This window comes from Neopelma chrysocephalum, unplaced genomic scaffold (assembly GCF_003984885.1).
Source record: "Neopelma chrysocephalum unplaced genomic scaffold, ASM398488v2 Primary Assembly neopelma1_147, whole genome shotgun sequence".
NCBI lineage: Eukaryota > Metazoa > Chordata > Aves > Passeriformes > Pipridae > Neopelma > Neopelma chrysocephalum.
The window spans coordinates 1,591,585-1,617,984 of NW_020897809.1; the positions used below are offsets into that span (position 1 = coordinate 1,591,585).

The following is a 26,400-nucleotide window of genomic DNA, read 5'->3' on the forward strand; positions in this document are numbered from 1 at the left end:
CCACCGGGGTGTCGTGGCAGAGGGATCGGGGGACACGTGTGGTCTGTGGGACAGGCAGGGGGCAGGGAGCTGTGGGGTTGGTGGAGGTGGAGGGAGGTGCCCTGTGACCAGAGGGGCTGGAGGTGGCCGCAGGGGGACCCACAAGCCCTCGCTGCTGTGTCCCCGGTGGTTTCCTTGACCTGCAAAGCTCCCCCGAGGGACCCCAACCAGTGTGAGCTGGTGGACAGGCCCCGCTACCGGAAAGGCCCCCACATCTGCTTTGACTACAATGCAACAGTACGTGGGGTGTGGGGGGGAGCAGAGCTGGGGGGTCCCCTGGGAAGAGATGGGAGCAGGGGGTGCCCTCTGGGTGGGGGGGTATAGCCATGGGGCGTCCCCAAGGGAGCAAAGCTGTGGGGTTCTCCTATAGGGGAAATTTGGGCAGTGGGTTTCCCCTGAGCAGGGGACTGGAGCCGTGAGGGGACCGCAGGGGAGCAGAGCTGAGGGGTTCACCCCTGGGGGGGAATGGAGGGGTGAGTGCCCCCACAGTGGGGGAGCAGAGCCATGGAGTGTTCCCCTGAGGGGAACAGAGCCATGAGGGGGTCCTGGGGGCACAGTGCTCTGGGGGCACCCCCCTGATGGGGGTTTGGAGCCCTGGGAGGACCCAGCGTGGGGGGTCAGGAGCCTTGGGGTGCCCCCTGGGGAGATCAGAGCTATGAAGGGTCCTTAGGAGAGCAATACCATGAGGTGCCTTCCTGGGGGGAGAGCAGAGGCGTGGGGGTCCCAGAGAGAGCAGCACCGTGGGTTGTTCGGGGGGGAGGGGGCTATGCCACAGGGACCCTAGAGCAGGAGGTGTAGCCAGGCTGCAGGGGGGTGGTGAGTGCCCCTTCCAGGGCAGTGGGTGCCCCTGTGGTGCCGAGGCACTGCTGGGGGTGCCCCACGGCCCCCCCCTCTCTTTGCCCGCCCAGGAAGATACCTCAGACTGCGGCCGAGGGGCTTCCTTCGCCCCCTCCGTGGGGGTCCTGCTCTCCCTGCAGCTGCTGCTCCTCTACTCCAGCACCAGCCGGCACCCGCTGCCCCCGGCCGCCTGCCTTTAGCCCCCTGGCCGCCCCCGCCAGTTCTCTTTTCTTTCAACTTCCATCTCCATCCCCCTGCCCGGCCCGGTGGGGCGGGAGCGACGTCCCCTCCGCTGCCTCGGGGACCCCCGCGATGCCGCCCCGCTCTCCACACCGGCCGCAGCCAAAGAAGAGTCGGGGTGCGGGCAGGGGCTCCCGGCAGAGCGGGGACTGGGCAGGGGCTCCCCGGCAGAGCGGGGACCGGGACGGTGCCCCGGCGTCGCGCCCTCCCGGCCGCTCGGACTCGGAAAAGTGGCGTCGGAGCCCTCCGCCCACGACCCCCCCAATCCACCTCGCCTATTTTTTTAGCCTGAAGATTTTAAAGGAGATCTTTCTACATCGAGTTTCCAACATTTTCACCTGGAGACAGGCGGGGTTTATTGTCAGCAACGAGGACACATGAAAGAAAAAAAAAAAGGGGGTGGGGGGTGAAAGGAGAAAAAAAAGAAAAAAAAAAAAAGAAAAAAAGGACTTTGACTTGAGTGTGCGGGTCAGTAGTATTTGTTCCAGCGGTACCGGCCCCCGGGTGTGTGGGGCAGCTCCAGCATCCCTGCGGGCTGGGGCTGAGAGCGGGCAGGGGCAGGGCCGGGGGGCAGTGGCACAATGGAGCCCTGGTCCCTGCACTTGGCTCAGCTGTTCTTGGGCACAGATGTTGGGGTGAAAAGGAGGGGGGAAAATATTTTTTGTTTCTTTTCCGTTCTGCAGATCACTGTGAATCCTGCCCGCCCAGCCCTGTACCCCCCAGCCCTGCCCTACACCCCTCGTCCTTCCAGGGGGACGTGCTGCTCCCCTGGGGGACATGGATGAGCTCCCGAGTGGGTCACGCCACATGCCCCGCAGCGGGACATGCCGCACGTCCCCGAGTGCCAAGTGGAGCGGGAGGTGCCACATATCCCCAGAAGGGACGTGCCAGGCCCCCCTGCCCGTCCCTCGGGGCACCATCCATGGCGAGGGGAGCAGCCCCCGGCTGCTGCGGGGGCCCTGGCTGGGGGGCACGCAGTGCTGGGGGAGCGGGAGGGGCTGGGGCTCGCACCGGGGAGCTCAGGTGGGGGTGTTTTGTCTCCCCAGTCAAAATGCTGGGTGCCAAGGAGGGGATGAGGTAGCTGCTCAGCTCTGGCACCCCACTAACCCATCCAGAAGAGGTGCCGCAGGGCTGGGGGGGTCGAGCACAGGGTGCCCGGCCGTGACAGCCCGGGATGCTGCGGTGCAGGGGGTGCCATACCCACCACCCGTGCCCCCCACTGCTCCCGGCAGTGCTGGGGGTCCCTGCCCGGGCAGGCAGCCCTGGGGACCCTCACCCCCCCCCGGGCCACCCCGCTCAGAGCCACCCCATCAACCGGGTCAAGGGGAGCCCCCTCGGCACGGCCACCCCGGGGGGGCTGGGGAGGGCGCCAGGCGCTAATTAGTGCTGGGGGTTAATTAATGGTCATTCTGCTTGTAGCTTTTTCAGTGTGTGTTTGGTTACTGTCTCTGGGAACCGTGTTTGAACAGATGGCTCTGTGTTACCGGGAGTGTGTGTACTTCTGTAGTCTAGTTAGGTGCTCTGCCAGAAAACCACCACTATACATACCTATAAATATATACATATATAGTCTATTTTAAGTTAAAAACCAATGAGACGAAGGGGCGGCGTGGCCCCGGGCCCCCCCGTCCCGCCGGGGTTGTGTCCTGCCCTGTCCCTGCCCAAAAGCTTCTCTCTGCTCATTCAAAGGCGTTGGGTTTTTAAATTTATTTTCTTTAATTTATTTTTTATTTCGTTGGGTTTTGATTTTTTTTTTTGTACAGAAGAGTTGGAAAACTTAAAAAAAAAGAACAAAAAAACCAACAAAAAGACAATTTGTAAGATATTGTGCGTGTGACTCCTTGTAAAATATTTTCAAATGGTTTATTACAGAGACTCAGTTATTAAATAATGTTCATATTTTCACTTCACAGGCGGTGGTTGCATCATTGCCCGGGGGGGTGGGCACGGCTGGGGGGGGGTCACAGCATGTGGGGTGGCACAGGATATTTGGGGGGCTGCTGCCTTCACACGTGCTGCACCTCTGTGAGGCTGACGGGCAGGGATTTGGGCACAGGCAGGGACGCAGCAGAGTCGTGGGTTCGCAGAGCCCCACACGCTGCACAGGAGGGCTGGGGGGCAGCAGAGGCTCAGCCTCTTCCCAGCCCCCCCTCCAGGCCCCCCCATCTCCCTGTGTCCCCTCAGGACTGTGTTGCCCCTTCCCCAAATCCCTATGTCCGCTCTCCCCACTCCACGTCCCCTTGTGTCTGTGTCCCCACAGCCCTGTCCCGTGGGTTCAATGTCCCCGAGTGCCCCCTGTGCACAGCCCACCCGTGTCCACGTCCCTTCTTCCAAGGGTTTGCGCCCCCCGTGTCCACCTCCCCATGACTGTCCCACTCACGGCCCCATAACCGTGTTCTGCCACCCCTTTTCCCCATGTCCCCCGTGTCCATGTGTCCCCGGCCGTTTGTCCCGTGTCCCTCTGTGTCCATGTCCTCCCCGTTTGTCCCACATGCCCCCGGGCCGTTTGTCCCGCGTCCCCTGATGTCCGTGTCACCCCTCATGTCCATGTCCCCCGAGCTGTTCGTCCCATGTCCCCTCTGTGTGCATGTCCCCCCGTCTGTCCCGTGTCCCCTCATGTCTGTGTCACCCCCACGTCCATGTCCACTCGTGCCCGTGTCCCTTCCTCATCCCCGTGCTTCCCAGCCGTTTGTCCCGTGCCCCACCGTGTCCATGTCACCCCCGTGTCCGTATCCTCCCGGCGGTTTGTCCCGTGCCCCTCGTGTCCACGTCCCTCTGTGTCCGTGACCCCCCTTGTGTACGCGTCTTCACGGCCGTTTATCTCGTGTCCCCCCATGTCTGCGTCACCCCTCATGTCCGTGCCCCCCCCGTACCCGTGTCCCCCCCCGTGTCCATGTCCCCCGTGGCACCCCACCATGTCCATATCCCCCCCGTGTCCATATCCCTCCCATGTCCATGTCTCCCGTGTCCCCCCCCACCATCTCCGTGTCCCCTCACGTTTCCGGACTACAAGTCCCGACGTGCCCCGCGACGCCCCGGCCCCGCCCCGCGGCGCGCCCCCGCCCCGTCGCGCGCGCCCCCGCGCAGGCGCAGCCGCGCTGTTTGTCCGCGCCCGGCCTGTCCCAGCAGCGGGGCTGAGCGCGGCCCGGCCCGGGCGGAGCGGCGGCGGCACCGGCAGCGGCACCGGGAGGGCGCGGGGGGGAGGCGGGCGGGGTGGGGGGCCCGGACAGCCCCCGCGGGGCCGCCCCGTCCCGCCCGCGGGGCCGAAGATGCGGCGGTACCTGCCGGTGGCCCGGCAGCACTTTCTGGCGGCACTGGCCGGCACCAGCGTGGTGGTGAAGTCGCTGAGCGCGGCCGCGGTGCTGCTGTACCTACTCTCCTTCGGGCTGGACACGGCCTACGGGCTGGCGGTGACGCCGGGCTACCTGCTGCCCCCCAACTTCTGGGTGTGGACGCTGCTGACGCACGGGCTGGTGGAGCAGCGCGCCTGGGGGCTGGCGGCCGCGCTGGCCACGCTGGGGGCGGCGGGGCGGCTGCTGGAGCCCCTCTGGGGAGCCCTGGAGCTACTCGTCTTCTTCGCCGTGGTGAACATCTCCGTGGGGCTCCTGGCGGCCCTCGCCTACTTCCTCACCTACGTGGCCTCCTTCCATCTCGACTACCTGTTCGCCGTGCGCATCCACGGCGGGCTGGGCTTCCTCGGCGGGGTCCTGGTGGCCCTCAAGCAGACGATGGGGGACAGCACCGTGCTGAAGGTGCCTCAGGTCAGGATGAAGGCTGTCCCCATGCTCCTGCTCCTCCTCCTGACTCTGCTGCGGCTCGCTGCCCTCGTCGAGAGCAATGTACTGGCCTCGTACGGCTTCGGGCTCCTCTCCAGCTGGGTCTATCTCCGCTTCTACCAGCGGCACAGTAGAGGCCGCGGAGACATGTCTGACCACTTCGCCTTCGCCACTTTCTTCCCCGAGATCCTGCAGCCCGTGGTGGGTCTGGTGGCCAACCTGGTGCACGGCGTCCTGGTGAAGGTGAGGGTGTGCCGCAAGACCGTCAAGCGCTACGACGTGGGCGCCCCGTCCTCCATCACCATCAGCCTGCCGGGCACGGACCCCCAGGACGCCGAGAGGAGAAGGTACCGCCCGCCCTGCTGCCGTGGGGATCGTGTGTTGAGGGACAGCGAGGGTCGGGTTAAAATCCGAACAAGGAGGAGGGGGTAGGTTTAGATGCAGGTTGCTAAGCAGGGACCGTCTGCATGGGGGCTACCCTGCCATGGAGGTGGTGAGGAGCATTTCACGGGGCTGGTGGGATGTTATCCTGCTCTTCAAGATGTGGAGCAGTGGGGAGATGCTGGGGAAGGGGCAGACAGGGTTTGGGGTCCCTGCAGAAGGAAGGGGGACAGCCTGGGGAGGTGCCAGCCCCGGCTCACGGCAGTCTTGCACCCTCCCGGCACAGGGGAAGGCAGTGAGTCAGCCCCACGCCCCAGCCCTCCTGCACATCCGGCGTTGGCCCTCCTGACTCCCAGCAGGAGGGTTTGGACAAGGCGTTGGCATTCCTTTTTCCCTGCCCTGTTTTATGCCTCTATTCCCCATTCCCAGAGCAGCCCGTATGCTCCCTGACAGCCTCCGAGCGCACCACGTGGCGCAAAAACTCATGTGTGTAGTCTGGGAGCCTGTGTGAGTGTCTGTGGAGCGGTCCTGTGCGCTCCGGGTCGTCCCCAGTGCTGCTGAATCCACCCTTTCCTGCTGGGAAGGAGCCAGGGCCGGGCTCACACAGTGCCCCGTGGGGCAGAGCCGTCAGCCCCTGCCCTGCCCCTTGGACCCAGGGTTAACCAGGTGTGCCCTTGCCCCACAGGCAGCTGGCCCTGAAGGCTCTGAACGAGCGGCTGAAGCGCGTGGAGGACCAGTCGGCCTGGCCCAGCATGGAGGATGAGGAGGAGGAGGCAGCGGCGGCCAAGGCTGACACCCCACTGCTGCCCGACCCCGGCGCGGCTGGCAAGAGCCCCGGCCAGGAGTCCAACCTCATCAGCTTCCAGGATGCCCCGGCCCAGCTGTGACCGGCCCCCTTCCCGCCCTGTCTCCCTTGGAGAGCTGCTAATCCCCCTTGTATCCCGCACGGCTGGGAGCGGGGACTCCTCCCGTGGCACAGGCAGGGGGACACCTCATTCCAGCAACGCTTTGCTGCTGCTCGCGGCCAGCACCAGGCACCCGGGACGGTGACACTGCCGCCACCGCGAGGACAGGGATTGCTGGAGCCGCTCCCCTCGGCGCGGGCCGGGCCGTGGAGTCAGAACAGTCAGCGGGGGCTATCCCGGGACAGGGACACGGGGCTGATCCCCACCCCAACGCCGCTGCGCTCGCCCTTGTGGGATAGAAGTCAGCTTTTCCTCTGTGCCAGGGCTTGGCCAGAGCACTCAACACTTATTTCCTCCCTTCTGAAGGTAGTTTTGTCCTGAACTGAGGGAATGGGAAGGCTGGTGGGTTTCTTTTCCAGATGTCTTTCCCATGGGGAGCCTCCCACCACCCTGGGCAGGGAGGACAGGCCACTGGTCAGGAAGGGGCCTCCCAGCCCCTCACAGCAGTGGTCCAGCACTGCCAGCTCCAGGCTTTCTGCAGTGGGGATTCTCTGCTCCTCCCTCTCCTGCCCCCCTCCCCCTGCGAGGAGCCGGTGCCCTTGGCTGCTCCCCGGCTAATCCGTTTGTCAGATTACACTAGAAGCTGGAATTAAATTTTTATGGTGGAGCTCTCGCTGCTTCCTCCAGCAGCAGGTTTTCTTTCCTGCAGGTAGAATATGGGCTCCCCCCTTCTCTTTCCCTCCCTCTGTGTTGGTGGTTTTTTTTTTCCTGAATGGAGAGGATGCTCCCTGCGACAGCCTCCTCACAGCTCCTGATCCAGCGGGCAATTCCCAGCCCGGGATGCAGGTCAGCGGTGTCGTGATTATTTTTTTAAAGGACCACACGAGAAGGTTTTGTCAAACGGGAAGAACACGGACGTTTGGGTATCAATAAAGAGTTCTTTGAAAGAGTTGGCTCTTGCAGCAGAGCACGGGCAGGGCGGGGGGCCTGGCCCAGAGCAGCCCCCGGGGCTCTTGCCAGGAGCCTGGGCAGGGGGGTTCTTCCCAGGTGCTCCCAGCAGGTTGGGAGAGACCCTTTAGGAGGAGGTGGGAAATCTACAGGGGGGATGTGTGCCAGCACCCCAAAAAGTCACGTGTCCCCCCCGCCAAGCAGTAAAGAGGGCTTGTTGCACTGTAGCTGCCTGAAATTTTTATTGAATAAAAGCTCTGGATACAGAGGAATTTTTCAGCCTGGGAGCCGCTCCCAGCTCTCCAGCCCTGCCAGGAGCAGGATATGTGCTGAGGAGTTGCAGACAGAGCCTCACAGCAGCCCCGAGGGTGGGCAGGCTGGGAGAAAGGCTGTTGTGCCAGCAAGGAGGTCCCTTCCTGCCCTCCCAAGGGCTCGTCCCCCAGGCCTGTGCCTCTCCCCATGCTCACACTGTTCCCTGTGCCTCTCCAAAGGACAAAATGCCTTTGCTGGCTGCACGTTCACAGGCTGGCTCAGTCATTTGCTCTGTAAACTGACCCCACCTCGACAAGCCGAGGCTGTGCTGCCCCAGCCTGGGGAGGGGTTTGTGCGTGGCAGCGAGTGCCCAGACCCGTGGCCTCTGGGCAGGGCTGGCCGCTCTGGTGCTGGGGAGCCCTCGTGCCATGGGGACACACGTGCTCCTGTACCGTTGCCTCGGGTGCCACCACTCTGCCCCAGCCCTCCCAGGGCCAAAAGCCACAACCGTGCCCTGTGCTTTCCCGGCCAAGCTGCCCCCTGTGGCAGGAGAGGCAGCGTGGTGCCCACTGTGGCCTCCCAGGAGAGAGAGGGGACTTCCCTGCCCTCCTCACTAGGATGACTCCTGTCCTGCCTGCTCGAAAGCAGTCCTTGTGTGGGAATGGGAAAGGAGCAGGAATCCTGAGCGAACCCTCCATTTCCCAGCACTGAGCACCAAGCTGCTGCAGGGACCAGCAGCTTTACCTGTGCTGGGAAATGTCCCCATCGGGGCGGGTGGGAGGTGTCACACACACATTGTAGCTGACACTAAGGACAATCCAGGACCAACAAGAGACAAGGAAGTAGAAACAAAGTTCCAAGGAGACCTTGTGCAAGCAGGAGGGGCTGTGAGGGGGAGCCCCGGCCTCACCAGCTCGCTCAGGGGGTTCGGTTGTGCGCCAGGCCCTCAGTGCTGGCTCCGCTTGCGGTACAGGTACGCGTTGCTCACCTGGTTCATGATCACCAGGCTGGTGAGGAGGGGGCACAGCATGGCCAGGTACCAGGAGACGCCGGTCACCGCCGTGGTGAACCAGAGTGAGCACATGCCCAGCATGAGGCTAGCACAGCCCAGCAGGTAGCCCACCAGCCCGGAGGTGGCGTGGTACAGCTTGAGCTTGGCCAGCGTCCAGTTTTTCATCAGCTTGGGGTAGAGCAGGAGCACGCCCCCGGCGCACTGCCCGCCCGCGTATAGCACGGCCACCAGCCCCGTCAGCCCGTGCCAGGTGACGAAGTGGCCCTTGCCGTTCAGGTGCTTGTTGTAGGTGATGATTCCCAGCCCCAGGAGCGCGCAGAGCAGGGCGAGCAGCTGCAGCACCCAGTGTGCCCGCACCCGCACCTTGCGGGAGAAGGAGCGCAGCAGCGAGGTCTCCGGGGAGAAGATCAGCAGCGCCTCCGTCATCAGGAACGAGAACTGGGAAGGCAGAGGACAGCGGGGTTGGCACCGGCCGAGCACCCACCCCTCCCCCAAGGAAACTGGGGCTCGGCTTCCCGGCTCCCGGGGGCTCCCGGGGCTCAGCCTCGCACCGCCCGGGGGCTCCACCGGCACGGCCCCTGTCTCTGCCACGGTGCCCGGGTTGGCGGGACTTACCGCGAGCGCCATGAGCAGCGGGTGCCAGGAGAACAGACCTGCAAGGGAAGGGCAGGATGAAGTGAGCGGGGAGGTCTGGCCCGGCCGCCCCCCCGCTGCCCCGGTCCCGGCCCCGCGACACTCACTGGATCCAGGCCGCGCCAGCACGGCCACGGCGGCGGGGAAGCCCAGCGCCACGAGGTGCGCGGCGGCGCCGGCGGCGACGCGGAGCGAGCGGTACAGGCGGGACTCGGTCTCGGCCGTCAGGGCCATGTTGGCCGGGCGGGCGGAGCGACCGCCGCCGACACTGCGGGGCCGCGGCGCGGGCCGCTATTGGCCAAGCCGGGCTGTCCGTCAGCACTAGAGCCCGCCCCCGCCGCGCGGCGCCGCCTCTGAGTGGTGGGAAGAGCTGTCGCTCATGAGCGAGGCCCCGCCCCCGGCGGCGCGGCCGTGTGCCCGCAGCCCCGCTACGGTGGCCGGCGGGGTCGGGTCGTTCGCTGCGGTGCCGCCATGGGCGGGCGGATCGAGTGCGTGTTCTTCAGCGAGTTCCACCCCACGCTGGGGCCCAAGATCACCTACCAGGTGCGGGGCGAGGGGCCGAGAGCGGGCGGGTTGGGACTGGGGCACGGGAGCGCCCATGGGGGAAAAGTGGGGACAGAGACAGCGGTGGCGGCTGCTCCCCGGGGCTCGGCTGGAACGGAGTCTCCTGTGCCTCCGCAGGTCCCTGAGGATTTCATCTCCCGGGAGCTGTTCGACACCATCCAGGTGTACGTGATCACGAAGCCCGAGCTGCAGAACAAGCTGATCACTGTGTGAGTGCAGACCCCCCGTCCCTTCCCCGCTGGGTGGGGGTGACATCGCGGTGCTGTGACAGTGCCGGGTCTCAGGGGGTGCTATCCCCGTGGCCAGCAGGTTCATTGCCATGCCTGCAGGTGCCCGTGCAGGGATGAGTGTCTGATTTGGGGGTGGCTGGTGCTGCGTGTGCTGCTCTGTCAGCCTCAAATCCAGGGAAGCCAAACGAGTCAGGAGAGCTGTGCTGGTTTTGAAAGGAAACTTGTTTTCTTCTCCGATGACTGACTCTTTCCTCCCCCTTCTTCAGACTGAGTTTTGCACTCTGAGCGTGGAGGGATTAGCCATCATATTTCCTGCAAACTAGAGAAGCCCCCACATCCACAGCCGACCAGGAGCTGTCCTTGTGCAGGGCTCAGATCTCCCCGAGGTTGTAGGTGCAGGTTTTATGTGTCTTCCCACAGGACAGCCATGGAGAAGAAGCTGATCGGCTGCCCCGTGTGCATCGAACACAAGAAGTACAGCAGGAACGCTCTGCTCTTCAACCTGGGCTTCGTGTGCGACGCCAGAGCCAAGGCCTGTGCCCTGGAGCCCATTGTGAAGAAGCTGGCTGGCTACCTCACCACCCTCGAGGTGAAACCCGAGTCTGGCTGCCTCCCGATCCTCCCCACAGGGTGTGGACACCCCACTGGTGTCCTGGAGCACATCCTGGGGTACTGGGCATTGCTGGGAAGGGCATTGTACTGGTTTTACCAACTTCAAGATCACTTGAATTTTAAGGGAGAATGGGATCCAGATTCCTATAGCCTGCTGGAGGAGCTGACGCGGTTTTCTGCTCTTTCTAGCTGGAAAGTGGCTTCATCTCCAACGAGGAGAGTAAACAGAAGCTGGTCCCCATCATGACCATCCTGCTGGAGGAGCTGAATGCCAAAGGGAAGTGCACCCTGCCCATAGGTATGGCAGCTGTGCTGGCCCATGGGCGGGGCTGGGTGGTGCTGAGGGGGCAGCTGGGCCATCCCCTGCCTGGGTCTGCTCTGCCTGTGCTGCTCCCAGAAGCTCCCTGCCTGTCTGTGCTTGGAGCTGGGGGTGTCTGAGCCAGCCTTGCCCTGGGTGGCCCAGAGGGATGGGTGGGATGGGGTTAATGGGCTGTAAACACCTTGTTCCATGTGGCATTGTGGTGTCCTGGGGCTGATGGGCGGGGAGCTCCGGAGGGAGCACAGGTTTCCATGAGGATTGAGCCTTACCCTTTTCCTGGGCAGATGAGTCCAACACCATCCACCTGAAGGTGATCGAGCAGCGCCCGGACCCCCCCATCGTGCAGGAGTACGATGTCCCCGTCTTCACCCAAGACAAGGATGACTTCTTCAACTCCCAGTGGGATCTCACCACGCAGCAGGTCTGTGTGCCTTACCATGGCAGCAGGCTTTGAAAGGGAGCTGTTTCCAGACTGCCTGGGCAGTTGGGCTGTCCTGGAGATCGCCGCAATAATGAGCAGAGTTTGGTGCCCCTCTGGTCTTTGTGCTGCGAGCAAACCATTCACCCAGCATGAGCATAAAGCACTGCTGGGGATGGAGCTGCCCAGACACAGAGGAGGTTCTTGGGCTTCAGGGTGATGCCTGGGGCCTCTCTGATCTCTCCCCCCTTAGCTCTTGCCTCCTCCCCTCCCAGATCTTGCCCTACATAGACGGCTTTCGGCACGTCCAGAAGATTTCCGCGGAAGCCGACGTGGAGCTGAACCTGGTGCGGATCGCCGTGCAGAACCTGCTGTGAGTGCCTGGAGGGCCTGGACAGCCCAAGGAGGTGGGTGGGGGCTGGCAGAGAGGGTCTCTCACATCTCCCTGTCCATCTGCAGGTACTATGGGGTTGTCACGCTTGTCTCCATACTCCAGGTGGGTCAGGCCGTGGTACTGTGAGCGGGATTTGGGCAGTGGCTGTGTTGGGGGGACAGCAGGGTGGGAGTGGGCTGGGTCTGTCTCTTGGAGTCACAGCTGAACAGAGCTGGTTTTCCCTCACTCTCCAGTACTCCAATGTCTACTGCACCACTCCGAAGGTCCAGGACCTGGTGGATGACAAGTGTCTCCAGGAAGAGTGTCTGTCCTACGTCACCAAGCAAGGTACAGTGACCCCACCTGGGGCTGCTGGCAGACAGGGAGTCGTGCAGGGGGACAGGACAGCTGACTGGTGACTTGTCCCTGCAGGGCACAAGCGAGCCAGCCTCAGGGATGTCTTCCAGCTGTACTGTGGGCTGAGCCCTGGCACCACTGTGAGAGACCTCATCTCCCGCTACACCGTGCAGCTCCAGAGGGTGGATGAGAGGTCAGAGCCCTCCTGCAGGTCCCCAAGGGCAGTGGTGACACCAGGGGTGGCAGGGACAGTGTGGGGGAGCAAGCAGGGAGTAGCCAACCCCTGCGTCTCTAGGGTAGGAAACATGAGGCAGTGATGGGGCATGGTGGAACCAGAAGGGACTGCAGGGAGCCAGGGTGTTTGGCATCCCAGCACTGTGGTCCCAGTCTCTTCCCTCCTTGTCCCCAGGAGGCTTATCCAGTTTGGTTTGATGAAGGGCCTTATCCGGAGGCTCCAGAAATACCCCGTAAAGGTCACGCGGGACGAGCGGAGCCACCCGGCCCGGCTGTACACAGGCTGCCACAGCTACGACGAGATCTGCTGCAAGACCGGTACGGATCCGGGCTCCACGCAGGCCCCGGGGCCGGCGGGAGACACGGGAACGTCTGCCTGCCCAGGGCTGTGTGCTGGTTTGGGGATGTCACCCTTCGGGAGCCCTCAGACTGCAGGGAGATGGGACTGTGGTGAGGCTCTGTGCCAAGCCGGGCTGCCGAGCCCATGGTGCCAGGGGCAGGGTTGGGGAGCCCACCCAGCCCCTCCGACACCGGTGCCAGGCACCCCACTGACACCCCACTAATACGCACTGCCTTCCCCTCCAGGCATGAGTTACAAGGAGCTGGATGAGCGCCTGGAGAACGACCCCAACATCATCGTGTGCTGGAAGTGACGGCGGGGGCGGCCCGCACCAGAACCCGCGTGTCCCCCATGTCCCCCCAAGCCGCGCGTGTCCCCCGTGGGTCCCCCGTGGGTCCCCCGTTCCTCCGCGCCGCCAGGGGGCAGCAGAGGCCGCTCCGCGCCGCCCGCGGCGAGTCCTCCGCGCCGGCAGGGGGCGGCAGCGGCGCCACCGTTGCCATAGCGACCGTGCGGACGCCATGGCCGCCGTGCCCGCGCCGCTGCCGCCCGCCGAGGCCGAGGCGCTGGTGCGGGCGCTTCAGGGCACCGAGCTGCGGGACACCGGCGGGCAGGGGTGCGGGGACAGGGTCCTGCGAGGGGGAACGTGCGACAGGGTCTTTAAATTTGGGGGGTCCCTGTTGGGGCTCTTCGGGGCGAGGAGGGATCCCGGTTTTGCTCCCCCCGCCCCCCCAGGGGGTCACGGTGGGGGTAAACGGGGTTGCCAGAAGGTTTAGGGTAGAGAGGAGGGGCCCTGGTTTTGAGGTGAGCCCAGAGGGCAAGGGTGGGGTGAGGGGAGAGAAGGGCTGCAGTTGTGGAGCCTTCCTGGAAGGACTGGGGAGGAACGGAGGGTTCGGGAGTAGGAGGGCGAGGAAAGGTCGCGGATCTGGAGTGTCCCCAGAGGGTCCGTGTGGGGTCGGGGGAGAGGATGGGTCACAATTCTAGAGCCTTCCTGAAAGGACTGGCAGAGTTAGGGGGGTCTAGGGGGAGGGGAGCCAAAGAAGAGTCCCAGATCTGGGGTGCCCTGGAGGCTCTGTGTGGGAAGGGGTGATGGAGAGGGGTCCCCCAGTCCTGTGGTGTCCCCAGTGAAGGTGTTGCTGGGTACAGGCAGGAGGGCAGGGCTGCCCTGGTGGACCTGCTGCTCCAGGGACCGCAGGCTCAGAGCACAGCAGGGGATTTTGGGGGTTCCAAGAGCAGGTTTCCCTGCACGAGGGACCCTTTGGGAGCGCAGCAGAGCCCCTGTGCCGGATTGGCCAGGGGTTTGTGGCACAGATGTCCTCGCTGGCTGCCCCCCAGATGGCTTCGGCAGCACGAGTATGTGGAGAAGCTGAATATGCACGGCATCCTGAGCGCCTCTGCTGGCCAGGAGCAGCTCCTCACCGAGCTGCTGGTCACCTACGCCAAGGTGAGCTTCCCTGGGGGCAGGAGGCATCCCCCAGCTCGGCTTGTTCTGTGGGCAATGTGCAATTTTGGAATAAAATGGTGAAGAATCTTGTGTCTCTGGAAAAGACATTTGACTGGTGACATTTGTCAGTTTTGTTTTTAAAAAAAAAAAAATTAAAGATCAAGCTGTGGTATTTCTGCTTGTTGATCTCTGGTTTCTCTCTTGGAGATTGTTTTGGTGTCTTTCGTGCACTGGCCCTGCCAGTTGCGGATCTCCGCCCTATGCCTGAGGTGTCCCAGTCCCAGGATGTGCTGGGCTGCACCAGGGTATGTGATTGCCTGGACCTGCCCAGCTCCTCAGGGTCACCTTCCACCTTTGCAGCCCCAGGAGCTCTGCCTGCTGCTCTGTTGGGAGAATCTGTTGGTTCCTGAGCTGGGTGAATACAGAGGATGCCCCAGGGCCACCTTCCTCCCTGGGAGGACTCCAGTGTGGCTGACCATTAGCAACAAAACTGGTTCCCCCTGCAGCACTGGTCTGAAAGGCATTGCTTCCCCATCCCTTCCCTGTCTAGATTCCTGTTCTCATTGGGGAGCTGATCTCTGTGGAGATCTGGAAGCACAAGGTCTTTCCCGTGCTGTGCCGGCTGGAGGACTTCAAGCCAAGGAGCACCTTCCCCATCTATGTGGTGGTGAGTAGAGGGCAGTGTGGAAATGGGGTGGGCACAGCAACCCTTGAAAATAAATGTCACCCTCAAGGTGTCAGAGCTGGGGTTTTATATCTCGCCAGGTTGTGGTGGGCAGTGGGACACAGTGGGAAGTGCCTGATTTCCTACAGCCCCAAACAACAACATGCCTTTGCCCCCAGGAAGGGCGGGGACTTGCTCCCAGGGAAGGTTTGTTTTTGTGCAGGGCTTTACCCTCTCTAATCCCACACAGGGGCTTGCAGAAGCTGCTGGATGCAGCAAAAGCCACTCCTGGAGGTGGCTGAGCTCCAGGCTCACAGCTCCCAGTGCTGCCCTCGCTCCCAGGCAGTGATACCCCTGGGGTATTTGCCCCTCTCTCAGCCCTGTTTTTCTCTGGCACTTCCAGCCAGAAGCTCTCTGAGGTTACATGCCTCTGTCTTAATGAAAATGTAACTTTTTTCTTACTTTGCTCCTGGGACCAGTGGTCCTTTGGGCCATTCTTGGCAAGGGAGTGATCTCCAGAGCTGGACTTCGCTGCAGAGGGATGCAGCACTTGAACCAAGGGAGATCTGCCCAAGTCTTGGAAGCTTTAGCCCATTTTCAGTCCAGGGTAGCACCTTGCTGGGGCAAGGTGGTGTCTTCCCTGAGCAGCCAATGGCCTCGAGGCAGTTATCCTATGGTTCTCAGCCCTGGGACAAGGCTGTCTGCCCAGTCCCAGGGGCTGGGAGAAGCACAGCCATGCAGAGCACTGTCCTGGCAGTGGCTGTGTGCCAGAGTCAGGGGCTGCAGCTTCACCAAGGGCTGTGGTTGTCCTGCCCCTGCAGCACAGGCACTGCCCTGCCTGCTGGGAAACGTGGCTCTCCATCAGTGTATTAGAGTGTCACAGGCATGTTAACATAAACATTAATATGAACTGCATGAACTGGGGTTGTTTTAAAGGTTGCATCACTTGTATTTTTCTCTTGGACTAGTTTTTTTGGCCACAACTACACAAGCAGGTTCTTAGAAGAGCTCTTTTAGCTGTCCCAGTGCCTGTGTCCTCAGTGCTGCTCCACTGTTAGCTCACTCTTGCCATCCTCCTCTCACAGCTGCACCATGAAGCCTCCATCATTAACCTCTTGGAGACGGTGTTTTTTTACAAGGTAAGAGGCAGGTTCAGCTTTCCTCAGTGGAGAATCCCTTGGGGGGTGGAAGGCTATGGCTGTGGGGACTGGCCCTGTGTGAAACTCATGTCGTTGTGAAGGAGATCTGTGAGTCAGCAGAGGACAGCATTCTGGATTTAATTGACTACTGCCACCGAAAGCTGACCCTGCTCGCGGCCCGGAGCGCCAAAGGACAGGCAGTGGAGCTGCGTGCCCAGGACCTGGCCAGCCCCTCGTCCATGCAGGTGAGGAGGAACTCCTGGAGCAAGCTGAGGACATGTGTGGTGGAGAATGTGGGCAGCCTGCAGAGGCACGGGGGAGCCTTCCCATGGAGAACCCCTTGGCTGTGATCCCGGCGAGTCCCGCCCATCTCGCAGGGTGTCTGTGCTGGTGCTCCTCTGTTGCCAGCAGCTCCACCCTGCAGCCAGGCTTCTGCCCTCTGTGGTGACAGTGACAGGCTGAGGCTTCCTGCGGGATGCACTCAGAGCTCTGGGATGGGACATGCTGGAGAGTTGACACTGCAGGGGTTTGGCCATTTGCCATTGCTCCTGGAAGCTGGGGGGTGTCTCTCCCTGGAGCTTGGCGAGCCACCCTGGGTCAGGCTGCCGCTGGAGTTAAACATAAGAGGCTTCACCTATGACTAGGAATCGTCCTAATGTGCTTCCTCCAACTTCCTTGGCTCCCTAAGAGATACCTCCTCTGTGCTAGCTTGGGCCAGCAGCAAGCCTGGAACTGTTCCCAGTGAGGTGTTCCCAGGCTGCCACACACACCTTCCCGCAGTGGGAGATCTCTTTGCCTCTGGTGCTTCTCAGCACCTGAAATTGCACATCAGGAGTGTCTGGAGAAGCAGGGTTAAAAAGGGAGAGCCTGTACCTCCCTGGGCCTCTATCCTTTGGCTTGTTGCCCAAGCACGTTCCCCTCCTCCAGAAAAGGGAAGGAAGTGGAGGGCTCTGGAGCACAATAGGGATGTTTTCCAGGAAATGTTTTCCCAGCTGGGGAGGGGAAGGGGCTGTCTCTGTTAGTGCTTTGACATGACTGAAGTTGAAAACCCAGACCTTTTTGAGCCAATAGGGTTCTCAGAAGCACTCATCTCCCAAGGAGCCTGGTTTCCTCTGATTCATTCCAGCCTCTCCTGACTCTTTGTACAATAACCCCTATGAAAAAGCTGTTCCTGCCCTCTTCTGTGTTGTGGAGCCTCTTGTCCTTTGTAACTGTGTACAGTGGTAACTCCTGTTCTGCTGTGCCCCAGAAGCACAGGCAAAAGATGGTCCCTGCCTCAAGGTAGCAGAGATGAGGTCTGGATAACGGGAGGAGCTGTAGGAAAAAGCCTCACTAGGGCAATTTGGAGAGAGAGGAAGAGCCCATAAGGCTTTCTTAGTAATGTGTGAGGCACCAGTACAGGGACCGCAAAGCTGCTTACCACAGAAATCTGGAAGGGAACTGCTGCAGTGGCACTTTGGAGAAATACAAGATGCTGAGGTCAGTGCTCTGCACACAGAAGTGTGAGCTGCTGAGCATCTGGGACTGGAGAAAAGCTCTGCCTGGGCCAGGGAGAACTTGGCCCTGCTCAGCAAAGCCATCCCCGTGGTGTCGAAAGAGGCTGAGTCAGAGGGTGGCCAGGCTGTTAGGCTGAGCATGTGGGGATGAGCAGGGTGTCCAATGCAGTCTGGGAAGGGAAAGAGGCTGGGTGGCTGGAGAGTGTGGCAGAGCTGCGGGCTGGGATAACCACAGGCAGATATTCTAGCTGGAGGGGAGAGGCAGATGCAGGAGGGGTGGATGTAGGGCTGCAGCTGCACCAGGGTCAAGTTTCTCTCTCCTCCTCTGGTTCCTCTGCAGTTTCCTCCTCCCTCAACCCTCACAGGTCTCTGCAGGGCCATGGGCCACAAGATGGTCCCCAAGGGGGAAGAGAGGAGAGGTTTGGGACCAGCCTCTTTCAGCCTCCTGTGCAGGAGCACTGCTGCTGGAAGTCGCTCATGACCTGTTAGGAAGATGAGGGATGAGCAACAGTGAGTTGCAAGCACTTGCAGTGGCTGCCCTGGCAAACAGGCAGGGAAATGAGAATGAGAAACAGCTTGTTTTGAAGGGCTCTGTTTTCCTCCCCAGTCTGTGGTTACCACTGCACAGTCAACAGCTCCTGGGAAATGGGGCCCGAAATCCCAAGGCTGTGCTTGTCCCTCCACAGGAGCTGCAGAAGCAGGCAGAGGCAATGGAGTTTGAGATTTCCCTGAAGGCCCTGTCCGTGCTGCGGTTCATCACCGACCAGGTGGAGAGGTGGGTGCCCAGGAGCAGCAGAGGACACGTGCTGAGCTCTCTGGATGAGATTCCCATGGGGTCACAGCGGGTGCCTGGACCCTGTTGAGCAGCTGGCTGTACCCACAGTGGCAGTGGCACTGTGCCCTGGGAGGAAAACACAGCAGCACTCCATCCTGCTCCATGGTACTCCTGGGGAACCCAGAGCATTGTTTCTTTCCCGCCTCTCCCAGTTGCCTCACGGAGCATTTGTAGATACAAATTCTGGCATTACTCTGTGAGTGCCATTTCACCCTTTCTGTCATGTCTCCAGCCTGCCCCTCAGTGCACTGACACGGATGCTGAACACCCACAATCTGCCCTGCCTCCTCGTCGAGCTGGTGGAGCATTGCCCCTGGAGCTGCTGGGAAGCAGGTACGGATCGTGCCCTGTGGTTCCTGTGGCACCATGGTGCTGTGCTGGGGCCTGCATTCACTGAGGGGTCTGAGACCTTGCAGAGCTGCTCTCCCTCTCCCCTCCCCTCCAGCTCCTCACTAGTGCTCCCCGACTGAAGCTTGGGAACAGCTGCAGCACAGCTGGGCTGGGGGCTTGGCAATGCTCCCAAAAGCTGATCCTCACATGGGGCTGAGTCTTTTCTGAGTTGATCATGGTCAGGACTGGAGTGTAACATGTCTGTCAGGCCCACGTGCTCCTCTGAGGAGTGTTCTGGACACAGAAAGACCAGAGTTCCAATCCCAGCCTGCCTGCACCTTTCCGGGTCAGCACTAAGAATCGGAGCCAGACATGGGCTCCCCGGCAGCAAACCAATTGCCCTGATGCTGCTGGTCCTTGAGCTTCACTCTTGCCAAAGGCCCCTGATCAGGCTATGCCCATCAGTCATCACCTCCTGCACTTCTTCAGCCCCCCAGAGCCTCCCAGCTCCCCCCCTGCCTGCCTCAGAGCAGGGGCTTGGGGCGTGGGAACCTGTGCTCCCCCCAGCCCTGCTCCAGGGGGTCACAGCACGGGCAGGGGAGGAAGAGCTGCTGGAAGCACGTGGCTGTGTGCCTGCCGAGAGCAGCCCAGCTGGATGTAGGAGCTTTCCTCTTTCCTCCAGCCACGAAACACATCCCTTCTCTCTGCCTGTGCACTTGGGATATCGGAGGGGGCTTTGATCCCAGGCCCTGAGGGAGGGACTGGAAAGAGACAAGCGCAAAGGCATTTCCAGGCTGTGCAGATGCAGGGTCACATCCTGCTCCATCCCCCAGAGCTGCACAGTACCTGTGGAGCTTGTTTTGTCATTTCTGTTACATCCATGCTACTTCTGCTTTTCCTTGACAGAAGAAACTCGAGAAGAGCGGGTATTGGCCATGCTGGTACCCCAAAATGTGCCTCTTCAGCTGCTCTGTTGTTGCAGCAACCGTCTACCACTCCTCTACACTCCTGGCCAAGTACAGAGGGAGATGTCTCAGGGATCTTTCCATTCCTGCCACAGCACTATTTTTTTAATACATATTCTTTCTACTTTTCCTACTCTCTAATGTATTGCCTCAGCACAAAGTAGGCTGCTATGCTGAGCAACGGGTGGGGAAACTGAGGCAGGCAGAAGCAGAGGGGCTTTCCTGCAAGTGAAGTGAGGCAGTGACCACAGGCCAGCATCCCCACCTCTGAGCTGTCTTCCCTCAGACAGTGCTGTGTCTCCCTGCTTCTTCCGTCCCTCAGGCAAGCTCAAGAAGTTTGAGAATGGCACATGGCACGTGGTGCCCCCTGAAGACCAGGTGAAGATGACCAAACTCGATGGGCAGGTGTGGCTTGCCCTCCTCAACCTCCTGCTCAGCCCCGAGTGCCAGCGCAAATACCACTTTGATGGCTTCAACAAGAGCCAGCTCCTCAAGGTAGGACCCTGCAGCACAAAGGCCATGGGCCCTGCAGCGGAGTGGGACCTTGCCAGCACTGGGCACCTCTGGACTCTCACCCATCCTCACTGTGCGCTCCAAGGAGCCAGCGGTGTGATAACAGCGGGTCTGTCACTGTACCAGCAGCAGCAAAGCTTGCCTTCCTGAATGCACCTCACAAGACCCCTGTAGTTCACTCTGCCAGTGCCTCACAAATCCCTGCTCTGGCCCTGCTGCTTCCCTAGCTCTGACTCTTTTGTCTTGACCTCTCTCCATTCTCTCTTCTCTCCCCTCCATGGCCACAGCTCCGTGTGTTCCTGACAGATGTCCTCATTGACCAGCTGCCCAACCTGATGGAGATGCAGAGATTTCTGAGCCACCTGGCAGTGACAGAGCCAGCTCCCCCCAAAAAGGATCTCATCCTGGAGCAGGTATCCTGTGGCCCTTCCTTCACCTCTCCAGATGCTCTGCTTTAAGCCTGATAACTCTCTACCTCTTTCTTCTCCCACTAAACTCTGGAGAGGTGCCCTGGAAAAACAGCCAAGCACCCATCTCGTAGTTACACCCTTATTGCCAGCAAAGCTGCCTGTGGGTGATGTGAGAGCTTTGTCCTGCCACTGCAGTGGCCAAGTAGTCACATCTAAAGACATAAATGCTGTGGTATAAACAGCTCTCCAGGTCACACGGAGTCCCTGGGATGGTGGCTGCATGGAGCAGACACAGCTCCTGGCTTGTTTTGACAATTAACTCTTCATCTAACTTTTATCAGTGTTTTCCTGCTGAATTCTGGACTTCCCTGGGAAGAGTCCCCTTTTACAGCCCTGGCTGGGGACTTCTTGGCACACTGGGTACTGAGGGACAACACAGTCTGCTGGTCCCAGATGGTGTCTGGACCTTGGGTGTTAGGCACTGATGGTCTTCAAACACCCATGAGGTTCTTGGGTTTTTAATCTGTGCAGTGGTAGTCTCTGGAGAAAAGTGTTTCTACTGCCTTCTCATGAGCTGAGGGGAGAAACTGAGTGTGGGGGCAGATCTGCAAAGAGGCTACTGAGAAGAGCTGGGAGAGCAGAGGCTCTTCCCCACTGCTGGAAGCTCCCATGCCACTTCCTGGAGCAGATGAGTAGATTGGGCAGTGGCCTTTTGGGCTGTGTGGAGGGGAAGCACACTGTCCCCATGTACCTGGCCCATGGCCTGGGAGGAGGGTGACATGTCCTGTCAGCGCTGGATGTGGCTGATCCATAGGCACAGCCCAGGCCAAGAGCTGGGCCTGGGGAAGCTGCAGACCAGCAAGCTGAGTGGTTGGGGCTGGGGATGGCAGCAGGGCGGAGGTGGACATGGATTCAGGCCAAGTGCCTCGACTGCCAGCGTGTTGGTGGCACAGCGACAGGCAGCTGCCACGCTGGGGACCCTGTCCAGGCTGCTGCCCTTCTCGTAGCTCCGCTTTTGTGCCGGTGCTGCTCCTGCTCGTGTCAAGGACCAGGGCTGAGCCCGGGGGGCAGGCAGGGGGAGCCAGCTGGAAGCACAGACATGGGCTCCCTGCTCTGCCCAGAAAGCGGTGAACTCACTCCTTGTCACTGAGCCAAGCTAAGGAAAGGCCTTTTTCCATTCGGTTGCTCCCAGAGCAGCCTCCTCCCCTTCCAGGCCTGGCTATTTTTACTCTGCTGGAGAAGGCAGTGCTGTTTGAAGCAGCATCGTCCTCTCCAGAGCTTGAACTCCCCACGCTGCTCTTGGCTGGTGTGTTTCCTTTTGAACTGGCCAGCCCTTCCCCGAGTGTTCATCTTCAGGGAAGTGACGAGTGGAAAAATCTGCTCAGGCAAACGGCTCCAGAGCACGGGGTTCATGCTGCTGCCAGCATGCAGGGTGCTGAGATCCCAGGGCTTTCTCTTCAGGAGCCCAGGCCTCAGGGCTGAATACTCATTCCCAACCAGACCCCAAAAGTTTTGCCTTGTTTCACCTGAACGCTCATTGGCAAGTGGATCGTTCCCTTCCATGTACCCAAAAGCACACATTGCCTCTGCTCACCCTCACCCTTGTGCCCAGAGCTGGCTGCCTCCCCCCTGAACAGCCTCGAACCACAGCACCTTTGGTCAGACTGCTAGAACCCCTTCCTCCTGCCCTGCCTCTCCCACCAGGTTCCTGTCATCTGGGACCACATCCTCAAGAAAAACTCGGGGAAGTGGGAGGCCATTGCCAAGCACCAGGTGAAACACGCCTTCAGCCCCACCGAGGAGGAGCTGAAGCTCCAGGCACGCAGGTGAGGCCCTGGTACGTGCACATGGGGTGCCAGTGGGGCCAGTATCCCCATTAGCAGGGGCTGGAGCTGAGCACTGGGAGGACAGAGGGGTCTGTGGTGGCAGGGTGCAGTGGGGACAGCTTGCTGCAGGTCAGCAGTTCCCCATAAGCAGCCTCACCCCTCTCTGCCTGCATAGGTGGACACAAACCTACAGCCTGGACATGATGGAGGCTCTGGCCCCTGACAAGCCCCGCTGCAGGGTGTGTGGTGTAGAAGCAGCTAAGAGGTGCTCTCGCTGCCGGAACGAGTGGTACTGCACACGGTAAGGGAGCCCTGCCACCCCCTGTGTCCCCTGCAGTCCCCTGTGGCCCCCCCTGCAGCCCTTCAGTGATCCCCAGAGCACCAGACACCTCACCAGAGGATACTGAGAAAGGGCCAGGGCAAGCCAGGAGTCCCACCCCTGTTCAGCACCACCAGCTCTCCACTGGCCATGTACCTCTCCAAATCTTGTGGGAGGGTGATGTGCTGGGCTGCTGGTGCAGGAGGTGCTGGTGAGTGTTGTGTTGCAGCTGCGAGGTGCTGAGCTGCCTCTGCCCACAGTGACAGCAGCGACGGGCTGGGTTTTCCGTGGTGTCAGTTTCTTTCCTCTGCATCTTGGTGTGGCAGGGGTGGGGAGGAAAGCACCCATGACCCCGTGGGTGCAGGTGACAGGCTGGGATGTGGCAGCTGGGATGGTGGCAGTAAATTAAATCTTCTCTGGTCCTGAACCATCTGGCAAGGTCTGGCGCTAAACCGTCTTAGCCCCCGGAACTGAGGGCCGCATCCATCTCCCTCTTGGGCTAATGCTGGGCCATGCCAGGTCCCCTCCAGTGCCCAGGGGACTGTGGTGCTGGGGTTTGTCCTTGTTACTCCTTCACTCCCGGAGGTGGACATGGCTCCACTGCCCCTGACAGCAGCTTTACCCTCCACAGGGCCTGCCAGGTTCAGCACTGGCAGAAGCACAAGCCTGCCTGCAACCTGATGGCTGAGGTGCCGAGGAGTGTTGTGGATGACCTGTAAGAGAAGAGGGGTGTCTGGCATCTGGCCCACAGCTCAGCGAGGCTGAGGTTCCCCAGTGTGCAGCCCAGCAGCTGGAGAGAAGCTGGCAAAGGCCCCTTCTGCCTGCTCCCAGCCCCAGGCAGCACTGGCCGGGCTTGTCCTCTCCTCCCCTCTCCCACTACCCCACCATGCTGCCTTCTTTAATAAAACTCCTTGTGTACCCCACAGCTGCTTGGCTCCTGCTTTTTCTTCTCCTAGCTGAAGATGCTAAACTGCTCCCTTTCCTCCCTTGCACCCAGGAAGAGGCATGTGCGTCCGTTTTCCCCTCTGCAACAACAGAAATCCCAGAGAACCCAAAAAAGCCTGTAAGGATGTGGTTACCAGAAGGACCAAGCCCTCTGCAGCCGGGGAGGGAAGGGGGCGAGAAGGCCTCCCACCACCTCTTACTGTCGTTAGAGCAATGTGGGGAGCAGAGGATGTGGTTTGCACAAACACCTCGCTGTGAATTTCTCGGGTGTTCCTCATCTGCCACCTTGCAGGGACAATTCCCCCCCTTTCCTCTCTGTTGATGTAGTGTTAGCACCAAGGGCTTGGCCCCCCGCCCACCAGTATCACCAGTAAACAGGGTTTACTGGTGGGGATGTACCTGGGGTGCGTCCTCACCTCTCACTGCCAAAGGGCTGCAGCCTTGGTCTGAGCATGGCTGGGAAAGGTTGGCGAGGCCATGTCCTTTTGCTGATGGGGTGCCTAAGACTCCCTGACACCCCAAAATAGGCTTTGCAGCAGCGCTGCTGCTGTAGGACCCATGACAGCAGGCAGGAAGCCACCTCGGTCCAGCTGCAGCCCCAACTGAGCAGCTCGAGCTTGGAGCATGGAGTAAACTCACACCAACCCCAGGCTGCACGTCCAGGGCTGCGGCCAGCCCGAGTGGGTCCAAGGCTCTCTGGCTGCCAGAGGTGCCTTTAGCCCCTTCCCCGCTGGGAACTGAGACAGAGACCGCAGCTTGTCCCGGTCCTGAGAGAGGTGGCGGAGAGAGCGGGACTGCCGGAGCGGGCCCCCCCCTTCCTCGGCGGCGGCTCCGGGAGCCTCATCCCCGCCTCCAGCCCGCCCCGCCGTCCTCGCCGGGACCGGAGTTGGCCATCGGGACCCCGGGGCATTTCGCCGTCTCCCCCTCTCCTGCCTCAGTTTCCCCCGCGGTGCCTGGACAGGGCGGCTCCTCCCGGTCCCCGCCCCGGCCCCGACCCCGGTGCCGGCCCCCGCCTCGCCGCCGCTCAGCGCCCGCGGCCGCCGGGCGATGGAACTCATCGAGCTGCGGGAGCTGCAGCCGGAGCCGCGGCCGGGCCGGGGCCGCCTGGAACGGGCCAACGCTCTGCGCATCAGCCCGGCCCGCCGGCCCGGCCCCGGAGCGCATCCCGACCCGCGGCTGACGGCGGCACCGGGCGGCGGGCACCGCTTCGAGCCGCGGCGCCGCGGGCTGCACACCTGGTGCGATCTCTGCGGGGACTTCGTCTGGGGCGGCGGCAGGAAGAGCCTCCAGTGCCGCCGTGAGTACCGCGCCGAGCCCCGGGCCCCCCGCACCCCTGCCACCGGGCATCCTGCCTCTGAGCACCGGGCATCCCGGCACCTGGCACCCCCGCCATCCAGCATCCCGGCACCTGGCATCCCTGCCAGGCACCGGGCATCCCGCCACTCTGCTTCCTCGGCACCGGGTGACTCCACCGAGCACCGGATAGCCCGCCTCCGGGCACCCCACCACCGGGTACTCCTTTCACCGGGCACTAGGCATCCCACCATCAGGCACTGAACATCCCAGCGCTGGGCACCCACACTGGGTGCTCGATACCAGTTACTCCCACCAGGCACCCTGGTATTGGGCACTCCCACTATTTGGGCATCACAATACTGAGCACCTTCACCAGGCACTGGGCAACTCCATTCAGAATACCCTCACCAGGCACCCCACATCCCTTTACTGGGCACCTGCACCAGGCACCAGGTATTCCAGCACTGGGCATCCTCACTGGCCACTGGGCATCCCAGTATTGGGCACCCACACTGGTACCCATGCTGGGCATCCTAGTACTGGGCATCCCAGTACCAGGCACTGAGCAGCTGACACTGGACAGCCCAGCAGGGCACACAGGCACTGCAGGACCAGCCAGCACGTGGCACAGCATCATGTCCCACATGGGTGCTACCCCTGGGTCCCTGGGCACTGCATGGGCAGGCAGCCCATGCAGCCCTTGTCCCACCATGCATGAGTGCCCTGACCCTGACACCCAGGCTGCTGGTGGTGGTGACAACTGGTCCTGTCCCTGTCCCCAGACTGCAGCTTCACCTGCCACTACCGGTGCCGGGCCCTGGTGCGGCTGGACTGCAGTGGCCCCTCGGGTGCCAGCGACGAGGATGATGGCAACGAGCAGGTGCTGGAGAAGGACACCAACGTGGTAAGGCCTGGGCCCGTCCCTGAGGGAGAGCATGGGCAGAGGGCAGTCAAGCTGGGGGCTGCCCAGGCTTGTGGGGGGGCTATGCCAGGCTGTGCCATGTGAGGCCATGTCACAGCTGTGCCGAGCCTTGCTGCATTTTGGTGTGCCATGCCGGGCTGTGCCATACCAGGCTGTGACAAGCCTTGCTGGACTGGACTGGGCTGGGCTTTGCTGGGCTGTGTGAGTCTGTGCCATGCTGGGCTGTGCCAAGCCTTGCAGGGCTGTGCTGGGCGGTGAAGCCGTGCCGTGCCGAGCTGCCCGCTCTGCACCGAGCCGATCCGATCCGAGCCATGCCGGGGCACAGCCGTGTCCGGGCGGGCGCGGGTGAAGTCACCGCCGGAAGCGGGGCCGCCGCGCCGCCCCCGGCCCGCGTCAGCCCCACGGCCGGGGCGGGGCACGACCGGGACCGCGCCGAGCCGGGAGCGGGGCAGGACGCGAGAGACGCCGCGCTGAGCCGAGCTGGGACCGCGAAAGGGACCGCGATAGGGACCGGGCGGAGCCGAGCCGGGACAGGAGCACGATAGAGACTGAGCTGAGCCGAGCCGGGACTGAGACTGGGGTCGGGCGGAGTTGAGCCGGGACCGAGACCCGGGAGCGGGCGGAGCCGAGCCGCGATAGGGACCGGGAGCGGGCCGAGCCGAGCCGAGCCAAGGGCCAGGCTGAGCGGAGCCGGGCCCAGGAGCGGAACCGGGCTGAGCCGAGCCGGGAGCGGGGCGAGCCGGGCCCCAGCCCGGGGGCCGGCCGGGCTGGCGCGGGGCCGGGTGTGTCCGTGTGCCCGCCGGCCCGGCGGGGCCGCGGGCCGGGCGGG

General features: G+C 62.0%; 6 protein-coding genes across 9 annotated transcripts in view; 5 read left to right on the plus strand and 1 right to left on the minus strand.

The window, feature by feature from the left end:
* The window catches only part of CACNA2D2 (calcium voltage-gated channel auxiliary subunit alpha2delta 2), a 238,634-nt gene extending 235,608 nt beyond the window's left edge, over positions 1-3,026 (plus strand). For both annotated transcript variants that reach the window (XM_027701077.1, XM_027701076.1), the window contains 2 exons: positions 188-276; positions 948-3,026. In XM_027701077.1, coding sequence (XP_027556878.1) covers positions 188-276; positions 948-1,076 — 218 coding nt within the window. In that variant the 3' untranslated portion in view covers positions 1,077-3,026. The remainder of the gene's footprint in view (positions 1-187; positions 277-947) is intronic.
* Positions 41-23,333, plus strand: ZMYND10 (zinc finger MYND-type containing 10). 3 transcript variants are annotated; one of them, XM_027701079.1, is made up of 12 exons: positions 41-45; positions 13,576-13,911; positions 14,462-14,578; positions 15,661-15,714; positions 15,816-15,959; positions 17,897-17,985; positions 18,278-18,378; positions 19,663-19,835; positions 20,141-20,266; positions 21,968-22,089; positions 22,265-22,390; positions 23,040-23,155. In XM_027701079.1, the coding sequence occupies exons 2-12, from the start codon at positions 13,840-13,842 to the stop codon at positions 23,125-23,127; spliced, it is 1,212 nt and encodes a 403-aa protein (XP_027556880.1). In that variant the 5' UTR covers positions 41-45; positions 13,576-13,839; the 3' UTR covers positions 23,128-23,155. The 3 variants fall into 3 exon arrangements, with proteins under 3 accessions (XP_027556880.1, XP_027556881.1, XP_027556879.1); XM_027701080.1 differs by lacking the exon at positions 41-45 and adding an exon at positions 12,985-13,036 and having other exon boundaries at positions 13,803-13,911; XM_027701078.1 differs by lacking the exon at positions 41-45 and adding an exon at positions 12,989-13,083 and having other exon boundaries at positions 13,803-13,911; positions 23,040-23,333.
* Positions 4,218-7,127, plus strand: TMEM115 (transmembrane protein 115). Its single transcript, XM_027701082.1, has 2 exons — positions 4,218-5,239; positions 5,959-7,127. The coding sequence occupies exons 1-2, from the start codon at positions 4,386-4,388 to the stop codon at positions 6,158-6,160; spliced, it is 1,056 nt and encodes a 351-aa protein (XP_027556883.1). The 5' UTR covers positions 4,218-4,385; the 3' UTR covers positions 6,161-7,127.
* On the minus strand, positions 7,354-9,267 carry LOC113976158 (cytochrome b561 domain-containing protein 2). The gene is made up of 3 exons (XM_027701083.1): positions 9,131-9,267; positions 9,006-9,043; positions 7,354-8,828 (listed from the first exon to the last, which is right to left on the minus strand). Exons 1-3 carry the CDS (start codon positions 9,255-9,257, stop codon positions 8,325-8,327), a joined length of 669 nt encoding a protein of 222 aa, XP_027556884.1. The 5' UTR covers positions 9,258-9,267; the 3' UTR covers positions 7,354-8,324.
* Positions 9,466-12,898, plus strand: NPRL2 (NPR2 like, GATOR1 complex subunit). The gene is made up of 11 exons (XM_027701081.1): positions 9,466-9,566; positions 9,705-9,796; positions 10,238-10,406; positions 10,619-10,727; positions 11,033-11,169; positions 11,442-11,539; positions 11,626-11,662; positions 11,794-11,887; positions 11,972-12,089; positions 12,306-12,448; positions 12,716-12,898. The coding sequence occupies exons 1-11, from the start codon at positions 9,495-9,497 to the stop codon at positions 12,781-12,783; spliced, it is 1,137 nt and encodes a 378-aa protein (XP_027556882.1). The 5' UTR covers positions 9,466-9,494; the 3' UTR covers positions 12,784-12,898.
* A 1,067-nt stretch (positions 23,334-24,400) lies between the features above and the next one.
* Positions 24,401-25,803, plus strand: RASSF1 (Ras association domain family member 1). Its single transcript, XM_027700342.1, has 2 exons — positions 24,401-24,650; positions 25,432-25,803. Exons 1-2 carry the CDS (start codon positions 24,401-24,403, stop codon positions 25,653-25,655), a joined length of 474 nt encoding a protein of 157 aa, XP_027556143.1. The 3' UTR covers positions 25,656-25,803.
* Positions 25,804-26,400: the final 597 nt, after the last annotated feature.

Coding starts and splice junctions, on each gene's coding strand:
- TMEM115 (XM_027701082.1), top strand. CDS start 4,386: ATGCGGCGGTACCTGCCGGTGGCCCGGCAGCACTTTCTGGCGGCACTG. Junction 5,240..5,958: donor CAGGACGCCGAGAGGAGAAG/GTACCGCCCGCC, acceptor CTTGCCCCACAG/GCAGCTGGCCCTGAAGGCTC.
- LOC113976158 (XM_027701083.1), bottom strand. CDS start 9,257: ATGGCCCTGACGGCCGAGACCGAGTCCCGCCTGTACCGCTCGCTCCGC. Junction 9,044..9,130: donor GCTGGCGCGGCCTGGATCCA/GTGAGTGTCGCG, acceptor CTTCCCTTGCAG/GTCTGTTCTCCTGGCACCCG. Junction 8,829..9,005: donor CGCTGCTCATGGCGCTCGCG/GTAAGTCCCGCC, acceptor CTGCCTTCCCAG/TTCTCGTTCCTGATGACGGA.
- NPRL2 (XM_027701081.1), top strand. CDS start 9,495: ATGGGCGGGCGGATCGAGTGCGTGTTCTTCAGCGAGTTCCACCCCACG. Junction 10,728..11,032: donor GAAGTGCACCCTGCCCATAG/GTATGGCAGCTG, acceptor TTTCCTGGGCAG/ATGAGTCCAACACCATCCAC. Junction 11,540..11,625: donor ATCGCCGTGCAGAACCTGCT/GTGAGTGCCTGG, acceptor GTCCATCTGCAG/GTACTATGGGGTTGTCACGC.
- ZMYND10 (XM_027701078.1), top strand. CDS start 12,989: ATGGCCGCCGTGCCCGCGCCGCTGCCGCCCGCCGAGGCCGAGGCGCTG. Junction 17,986..18,277: donor ATCACCGACCAGGTGGAGAG/GTGGGTGCCCAG, acceptor TCATGTCTCCAG/CCTGCCCCTCAGTGCACTGA. Junction 22,391..23,039: donor AACGAGTGGTACTGCACACG/GTAAGGGAGCCC, acceptor TACCCTCCACAG/GGCCTGCCAGGTTCAGCACT.
- RASSF1 (XM_027700342.1), top strand. CDS start 24,401: ATGGAACTCATCGAGCTGCGGGAGCTGCAGCCGGAGCCGCGGCCGGGC. Junction 24,651..25,431: donor GAAGAGCCTCCAGTGCCGCC/GTGAGTACCGCG, acceptor CCCTGTCCCCAG/ACTGCAGCTTCACCTGCCAC.